The 9,556-nt window shown below is 37.4% G+C and overlaps 1 protein-coding gene and 1 pseudogene across 1 annotated transcript; both read right to left on the reverse strand.

Annotated features, from left to right (window-relative positions):
* Positions 1-3,658: 3,658 nt before the first annotated feature.
* Positions 3,659-4,729, reverse strand: LOC118857636 (trace amine-associated receptor 6-like). The gene has a single exon (XM_036768242.1). The coding sequence runs from the start codon at positions 4,700-4,702 to the stop codon at positions 3,659-3,661; it is 1,044 nt and encodes a 347-aa protein (XP_036624137.1). The 5' UTR covers positions 4,703-4,729.
* A 3,009-nt stretch (positions 4,730-7,738) lies between these two features.
* On the reverse strand, positions 7,739-8,872 carry LOC118857637 (annotated as a pseudogene).
* Between the last annotated feature and the right edge of the window lie 684 nt (positions 8,873-9,556).

Consider the following 9,556-nt stretch of genomic DNA (forward strand, 5'->3'; position numbering starts at 1 on the left):
TTTAGCCAAGGACATCTCTCAGTTTCTGAAGGAAAATTTCTGGCTTTCTTTCTCTTATCTCTGATTAGAGTCATATATTTATCTCATACTTCTGGATGCTACTATTCACTATCATTGAGACAAAGATTTTCCTTTCTATGATCCATCACCAAACAGTCTGATGAACAGAGAGAGCATACAAATCAAACCTGGGGGTAGGCTCTGTTCTATTCTCAAACCAGGAAATAGTATCTGTAGGGTTATACCTGGGGTTACACCAGGTTGAACAGGCCACCTACTTACGGCTATCTACATAACACAGTCAATGCATCTAACCAGAATTTTGTATATGAACAGTGGTTTGTATCCACAGTATCTTTATATTTACCCCTTGCATCGCTGTTCTCACAGTCAGTGACTACCTGGTGGAGCAGGAGGCTACTGATTCTGACTTGAAACATATCCTACTAATAGCCAAAGTTGATTACAAGCAAGGAGATAGTTAAAACTGTAACCTTGGGGTTTTTTGAGCCCAGATACTAGTTGCAAAGAGCTTTACATGCAAAAGGAGGCTATATTTGATCCTAGAGATAATAGGGAAATATTGGAATATATTTCAGATAATCAAACCTGTTCTTTAAAGGAAATAACATCTGAAGCTGTGTGAAGCACAGATTGGAGTAAGGAGTGGTGTCAAGCAAGGAGATCATGTAAGAAATGTTTGCAGTAATCTGAGCAAAAGTTTATGAGAGCCTGAACTCCAGTCATGGTAGTGTGAATGATGAGGAGACATTTGTGAGACATGTGGAGACACCCTTCTCATGTTCCTCCTTCACTCAAATACCCTCAGTGGCTCCCCCTAATTTACCGTACAATTCCAGAGCCTGATATTGAAGGCCCTCAACGATCTGACACCAATGGACATTTCTATCCTTGTCTCATATCATTCACCTTCTCAGACTGTGTTCTAAGTGAAACTTTAATATGTTTAATCATAGGATCAGAGATTTAGGGCTGGATGGGACCTCAGGGGTTGTCCGTTTACATGTGAAGAAAATAATTTCTAGAAAATTCTAATGACTTGTGCAAGCTCACACAGATCATGACACAGGCAACGTTGAACCTATACCCTCTAAATCTAAATTTTTTATTATTGCCTCTGACGAATTTCTGTCCTATCCTCACTTTTCCCATTTTCATTCCTTTGCTCATTCTACCCAGTTTTTCTTGTGATGCATGTTCCCCCCTCCTCAATCTACTGAGATACTTTCCTTCAAGACTTAATTCAAGCACCATTTTATCCTTCAAGTAATTCCAGACTCCCACTCCACAACTTCCTGGGTGAGAGCAATCTCGATGCCCTCCAACCCTTGGCCAAACTAGAAAGGTAGCCTGGTATAATGGATAGAGCATTGGACTTAAGTCCTAATTCTGCCTCAGGCCTTTAGTAGCCATGTGAAGACAGTGGGCAATCACTGGACCTCTCCAGGCCTCAGTTTATTCCACCATAAAATAGGAGTGTTGGACTACATGATCTATAAGATCTAAATTGGTTATGTTATTCTCATAGCTTTTTATCTGGTCTCCTTGTTTGCCCTTATTTTCTTCTTTGTATTATACTTATTGATATATGTAGCTTCTTCCCAGGTAGATTATAAAACACCATATATATATATGTATTTATATGTTTCTGTTATTGTTGTTCAAGCTTTTCTGTCTCTTCATGACCCCATTTGAGGTTTCCTTGGCAAATATATGGGAGTGGTTTACCACTTCCTTCTCCAGCTCACTTTACAGCTGAAGAAACTGAGGCAAACAGGGCATGGTTGCCCAGGGTCACACAAGTAAGTGTCTGAGGCTGGATTTGAACTCGTCTTCCTAACTCTAGGTCCAATGCTCTCTCTACTGCACCACCTAATTGCCTATATATGTAAATATCCATTTATCTATCTAATATTTGTATCTCCAGATTCTGACACAGTACCTATCAAATAAGTAGTTTTTTACAATAAATGTTTGTTAAATTTACAAATGAATATTTTCTTTGCCATTAATAACAAAAATTTATTGAGCCACAGTATCACATCTATATGGGCTTCCTGCTAGGGGTTGTTGAATGAAGTCATAGAGACTAGAGGTTTGAGGGGGCCACCAGTCTGGATGTAGGGAAGCTACCAGCGTATTCAGATTTACCCAAACACTTTTCTCTATGCCAACCAACAATTACAAAAGGAGCCTATGCAATTTGCAAAGCTTGTGAACTTCCCATTTTCAGTTTTGATAAAATATTCTAAAATTTGTGAACTTAATGAGTCAATACAGTACAACATGTAATTACAGGAAAACATTTTTTGGTGCAGGTATTTAACAATGCCCTTGTCGGAGAGCAGCTTGTAATCTATAGGATACATACTTAATTAAAAGGTCATATGACATTTTCTTCTGCAAAGGGGCATTCAGTGTGCCATATGAGGAGAGGTAATCATAGGGAGAGTTGGCAAATGAATTCTTCTTTCCTGTATGATTTTTTAACTTGTCTTGTGTACATTTCCTATGTCCTCTACTTTGAATTATAGGGAAGGGTCAATTTATTATATATATACATATATATATATATGTGTGTGTGTGTGTGTGTGTGTGTGTGTATCGCTCAGCATATTAGGTCGTATGGACTTATGGAGTGAAAATACTCAAAGAATCTTAAGACTTGCTGAAGCAAAACCAAGAAAAACTCTTTAATAATTTACAATCATATAAACAAAAAAAGCATCAGTAATCAGTTGCAGCTTAGTTTTATTATATGAAAAGGAAAGACTCCAGTGACATACAATCAGCCAATATATTTTGTGAATGAGTTGGTTAAAGTGGCTCAGGGCAGCATCAGCAGAACACAGGATTTTCAGAGTGCAGGGAAAAGTGACATCAGGTAGTTGCCAACCCCTGTGTCAGTCAAGTTGGTGATGAGGGTATTGATATACCAGCTAGAGAGCAGAAATAGTATCAGTAAGACAACCACTATTAGAAAATTATCCCCCACACATCACACACTGGACCTGAGTCTAATTCAGCACCCAATAAAACTGTGCTACTCAGGGTTCTACTTGATTAATATCACAGGGAAATGTTAAATGGTGCTTTTTCGTTAGACAGTGAGAGAAAGAGAATCAGGCTCTTCCCAGAGGCTGTTAATCTCTGTGGGGAGTCACAGGTAGGAACCAGAGCACACAATGGAAATTGAGCAAATAGGGAGGGACAGGATGGTAAGAGCTGGGACATTTCACAGGATCCTGGGAAATTTTGGAGACAGAAAATAAAGTAAAGAAGAATGGTTTAAGAATGAATATCAGGGGAAAAAAGAGTAGTGGAGTAAAAGAAGTGAGAGTGAAACCCAATGAGCCAAGTTGCTGTTCAGAGCTGAGGTACTAATATTAATCCTTTGTGATATCTGTCAGGGATTTTTTATACTAAAGTCAAAGAGATGTATAACTGCCAAAACTCTGAAAAGCATTATGACCTGGCCTAAAGGAAAGAATGATTCTTTTTCACCTCTTGTAGGAGGTTTTGCTAATTTCTTACATTTAGTATCTGTCATTTGTCAGTTCTGAATTAACAAAAGAGAATAATTCAGAACATTATAAACATCAGTAGAAATGCATAGTCAGATTTCTCAATCTAACCTTTATTCATGTTCAGAAAACAAATTCATGACCAAAGAGCCATTCTGTAAGACTTTGCCAGTGACAATGAGTTTTATAGCTTTCCTAAACCAAGGGTAAAAGAAAGCATAAATCAGGGGATTCACAGCTGAGTTATAATAAGCAAACCAACAGCAAATCTCAAAGATATAGGCAGGGGTGACAAAGCCAAGAAAAGTATCAATTAATGCATCAAGTGAGTAGGGTAACCATGAAATTAGAAATGCAATCACAGCAATGCCCAGTGTTTTTGCTGCTTTTCTCTCCCTCTTGGATACCCTGGCTTTGTAACTCTCTGAGGATGAAGATTCCCCTTTATTACTCGTGTTTTCAATCTTTCTAGCTTGCAATTTAGCCACAAGAAAAATCTTAGAGTAAAGAATAATCATAACCAGACTGGGTATGAAAAACAACAAAAAATGAATTATGGTCCACTTTTGATTCACAGCAAGCTGACAGCCTCCCACACAGGTGAGGGCACTTACTAACTCCTCCAGCCCATCATCATTGACACCTGCATAAAAAACAGAACCGCCGTAAGTCATAGTGATGGTCCAGGAGAGAGTAATACATAGCCCAGAGACAGAGAGGGTAAATTTGGTTGGATAGACTAGAGGATCTGTAACAGCAATATATCTATCAATAGAGATGAAGCACAAGTGAAAGAGAGAAGCAAAACAAAATACCACATCAAAAGTGGTATGCAGTTTACAGTAACTCTCCCCAAAATACCAGCAGCTCTCCACTGACCTCACCATGCTGAAGGGCATCACAGTGGCTCCCACCAAAAAGTCAGCATAAGCCAAGGAGGCAATGAGAAAATTGGCTGGAGAGTGCAGCTGCTTGAAGTGAAGGATTGAAATCATGACCAGAAGGTTTCCCAAGACAGCCAGGACAACTCCAGAGCCAAAGACCAGGTAGAGGATTACTCGGGGTATTGGGGAGTAGAGAGTCTGAATGCAGGACCCATTGATGTTCTCATAGCAGAGCTGCACTGCTGAAGGCTGGGACCCACTGTTGCTGATCATGATTCTTCTCTCTGAACCTTGCAGTGTTTATACTCCTTGTGATCACACCAAGCCTACCATTGAAATGGTTTTATAAGAAAATATTACATTAATTTGATGTTCATACAAGAGATATCAGTTTTACCTCCAAAGCATTATGAACTTTTCCCAGTTTAATTCCCAATTATCTTATAGAGCCAGAAATTGATATGGCTCAGAGAGTAACATAAGTAACTTAGCAAAAAGAAAGCAAGTAATAAGTTTTGACCTGAATATTTGAGAAAGTTACCCTTGATCCATTGGTCCGTACATCTGAGAAACTTCCCTAAGGAAACATCTATAAATTGTGATGTTACTTGTTTCAAGGGGCATCTTTTATTAACATCTGCTCCCACATGATGTCAGATCCAAGTTATACCCCTAACCCACTGAGCTCTGAAAAAGTCAGCCAAAGAAACCTCACCCCTGAAAGCCCTTAGAGGCAATCCCCGTAGTATATGGTGTGAACTATGAGAATAGATTACTTTTTCCTCCTCCAGTAATCATTAGATGAATAGTTATTGTGAAGACAAGTGTTTAGCATTTGAGGCCAGAGACTTCTGATAGTTCTGCTATGCCCTGGCCCTCAATGACTTGACTGGTATAAACTATAGTGATTTGTATCAACTATGATGCTTTAAGCATATAAAAATGTAATTCCTGACAGTCTCCAAAGATTCTGTCTGCCAATATCAGTCTCTTTATCTGCTCTATTAACTACAAACAAATGGAAAACATGGACCCCAGAGGTCTCGATATCAATAACAATTCATACTTTAATATCCAGGATTTTAGTGCTGTGAGTGCTTCTAGTTTAGACTTTAGCTAATCCGTACCTTCCTTAAACTTGCAAATTTAGGGTGGAGAATGAGACATAGGCATATGTATAAATAGGTTTATATACAGATATTTCTTCTTGTTCACTTGTTTTCAGTCATGTTCTTTGTGACGCCATTTGGGATTTTCTTGGTGAAGATACTGGAGTGGTTTGCCATTCCCTTCTCTAGCTCATTATTTACAGATGGGGAACTGAGGCAAACAGGGTTAAGTGAATTACCTGGGGTCACACAGCTAGTAAATATCTGAGGCCAAATTTGAACTTTATCAACTCTGCCACCTACCTATCCAATCTACAGATATAAATGCACATACACATAATTACATATATATATTTGTATACATCTATTGAGGTAATTTATTTTGTATGACTATTCTTGCCTATTTGTTAAAAGAACTCTTTTGTTCTTTTTCCAGCAGGAGGAAGGGAAAATAAATTTCTGTTAATTTTGAAAAACGGAGATGGGAGGGTGCTATCTATTTGAAATGTTGCATACACTTTTAGTTAAGATTGTTGTAATATTGATTTTATTTTCATTAAATGAAATTGATTACATTAATTTTAATTAACTGTATTACTTTGTTACAAAAGACTTCTTATAAAGTAGGATTAATATAAAAAATAAATGTTTGTAATGTAAAAAAAACTATATCAATAAAAAGAATTGAATCATTTTAGGCAGTCTGATAGATGTAAAATGATATATCAAGCTTGTTTAAATTTGCATTTCTCTAATCAATAATGATTTAGAGCATTTTTATATGACTATAAATTGCTTGAATTTCTTCATTGGAAAACTGCCTGTTCATATCCTTTGATCATTTGTCAATTGGGGAAGTGGAAAATCAACTAAACAGGAATTTTTGCACCTGTCAGTTTGTGGAAGTTGTCTATTCTATTAATGGAATATTATATTAATGGAATGATCAAGTAGATGTGAAAGCAAATCAGAGCCTGTTTAAACTGATAATTTGTCATTGTTGTTGATGTTAGTGAAATAAGAGCAATGAAACAAATGTTAAAAATTGTTTTTTTTTCATGTAACTGATGAAAAAATAAAATATTAATAAAAATAGGATGGAATAAAAAGCAATTTATAAAGCAAACAACACTCTTGGGTGGGTAAAGGCAGCCCCAGATAGTTTCATGGTTAAGGAGGATATAGGGACACAGCAAGTAAAGGACATCTATGGTCAAAAGCCGTTGTCTGTGAGAGTGATTTCTTTACCTGTTTAGAAAATGAATCAATAAACATTTTATTGAGTACCTGCTATGTGCTAGGGACTAGAGATACAAATGCAAAAGTTACACTGTTCCTGATCTCAAAGAGCTTATTATCTTCGGGAGGATATGGCATGTTCATTTATAAATAAGCACAGCATATATACAAAATGAATATAAACTGATATGGAGAGTGGAGGGTGGCTAACAATTGGGGGAACTGGGAAAGGACTCTTGAATAACATGGTTCTTGAAGTGAGCCTTAAAATGACTTAGGGATACTAGAAGGAAATCTGAGTAGAGAGAGCGTTAAAGACCCAGGGGACAGCCTGTGCAAAGGTGGCAGTAAATTTTTACTATTTGTTGGAGATGTGAGCTATACTTCATCCCACTCTTTAAGAGAGAAAAAAAAAGAAATAAACTTCTTACATACAGAATGGAGCTGATATTGAATGGGCTGGAGAGAATGAGATGGGGAAGGAGGAAGAGGGAGGGTAAAAGAGGGATGGGGAAGGGGGAGAGAGAGACATACAGAGACAGACAGAGGTGAGACAGAGAGATGTAGATCAAGAAACACACAGAGACAGAGAGAGAAATAAAAAGAGAGCCTGAGACAGAGACAAAGAAAGAAGGAACAGTGCAGATACATCAGAGACAAATTTTAAAAGCCAAAGAAATGTGGGAAGAGTTTTTGACAAAACTTAAAGTATATGACTTTTCTACTTCATTTGAAATACTAAACCAAGAAAGGGAATAGAAAGAAAAGTGCTACAAAATAAGAGGAAAAAAGGGAACCCGGGACTAAAAGGCAGAAACAGATGCCAAATGAGTAGAGGCATGTAATGGTGGGAAGCTTTGACACCTTGTGACCTTACTTGGCAAATTAATTTACCAAATGCTATTTATTTATTAGGACTTAAATGGGAAGTTTGTGTCTAATGTAAAGAGCAACAAAGTTGTTACATAACAAAAGTCCTATATCTTGATAATAAATTTCTTTCCAATGAATTTTGACTTCTTCCATCTGAAGCTTTTACCTGCTCAGAAAACAAATCTATTGTTGAAGATAGTCTGAAGACTTTTCCAGTGACTATCAATTTAATTGGTCTTTGAAACCAAGAGTAAAAGAAAGCATAAATCAGAGGTTTCATGGCTGAGTTAAAATAAGCAAACCAAACTAAAATTTCATAAGTATAGGTTGGGGTGATGAACCTTAGGAAAGCATCAATTATTGTCTCAATAAAATAGGGGAACCATGAAATCACAAATGAAATCACTGCAATGCCTAGTGTTTTTGCTGCTTTTCTCTCTTCTTGGACATTCTGGCTTTCTAACTCTCTGAGGATGGAGATTCCCCTTTGCTACCTGTGTTTTCAATCTTTCTAGCCTGTTGCTTAGCTACTAGAAAAATCTTACAATAAAGACCATGACCAGAGAGGGAATGAAAAACAGCAGAAAATCTACTAATGATCAGGTTTGATTCATAGAACCCTGACAGCCTCCCACACAGGTGAGGGCACTTACTAATTCCTCCAGCCCATCATCATTGACACCAGTATCATTAAGTGAAGAGATGTAAGTAAGAGCAAGAAGCCATGAGAAAGTGATGCACACCAAGGAAACCTTCAGAGTGAACTTGGTTGGATAGACCAGAGGGTCAGTGACAGCAATGTATCTATCAATGGAGATGTAGCACAAGTGAAAAATGTAAGAATAATAAAATGATCCATTAAAACAAGAATGAAATTTACAATAACTCTCCCCAAAGTACCAACAACTCTCCACTGACCTCACCATGATGAAGGGCATGACAGTAGCTCCCATGAAAAAGTCAGCATAAGCCAAGGAGGCAATGAGAAAATTGGCAGGTGAATGCAGTTGCTTGAAGTGAAGCATCGAAACCATGACCAGAAGTTTTCCCCAGACAGCCAGCAGAACCCCAAATGCTAGGTAGAGGAAGACTCGGGTCCTGGTGAGTAGGAGGTTTTTATACAGGACCCATTGATGTTCTCACAGCAGAGCTGTAGAGCTGCAGGCTGGGACCCATTGCTTCTGCTCATGATTCTTCCCTCTGAACTTTGCAGAATTTTCATTAGCTTATGTATTTTGGGTGTTATTGAAATCTCTAATTCTCTCCTTAAAAAAAAGATGCATTGAATTAATGTCTTTAAAAAATCTGCCAGTTACTATCTTTACAGAATTATGAATCTTTTCCATTTTTGTGAATTATATACTTATAAATTATAACTTACAAATCTCATACCTATTCAGAAGATGCCCATGTAACTCAGAAACACTTTTGGAAATAAGCTCAGGCCAATTCAAGTAATAGTCTCAGAAAATCTACTAAAGATTGCTGTGAACCCATGTAAATGCCTTAGCTCCTTACCTAAGAAAATTTCTCTTTGCCCCCTAGTTCTTTACCTCTGAGGAGCTTCTCCTTCTCTTGAGGAGTGCGATGTGACATGATCATCCCTGTCAAAGGTCAGCTTTTATTCCAGTGCTCTCTCCCCTGGTGTCAGTTAACAATTAATGCCCAAAGTACCTTGGAAACATTTATGAAATCAGCCAAAGAAATCCCATCCCCTCAAAACCTCCGAGATCAAATCTTTGTAGTGTGAGGTGGGAACGGAGGAAAGAAATTTTTCAGTCATTATTAGAAAACTACTATTCATTCTGTAGGAAATCTCTTATCCATTTGATTTTGTAATATACGTACATCTATTCACATATACTTTATTTCATGAATTTCATTATCTGATGGCAAATGACATATA

Source organism: Trichosurus vulpecula, chromosome 7 (genome assembly GCF_011100635.1).
Source record: "Trichosurus vulpecula isolate mTriVul1 chromosome 7, mTriVul1.pri, whole genome shotgun sequence".
Classification (NCBI taxonomy): domain Eukaryota; kingdom Metazoa; phylum Chordata; class Mammalia; order Diprotodontia; family Phalangeridae; genus Trichosurus; species Trichosurus vulpecula.

What these genes read in the sequence shown, in the direction of transcription:
- LOC118857636 (XM_036768242.1), bottom strand. Translation starts at nt 4,702, where the DNA reads ATGATCAGCAACAGTGGGTCCCAGCCTTCAGCAGTGCAGCTCTGCTAT.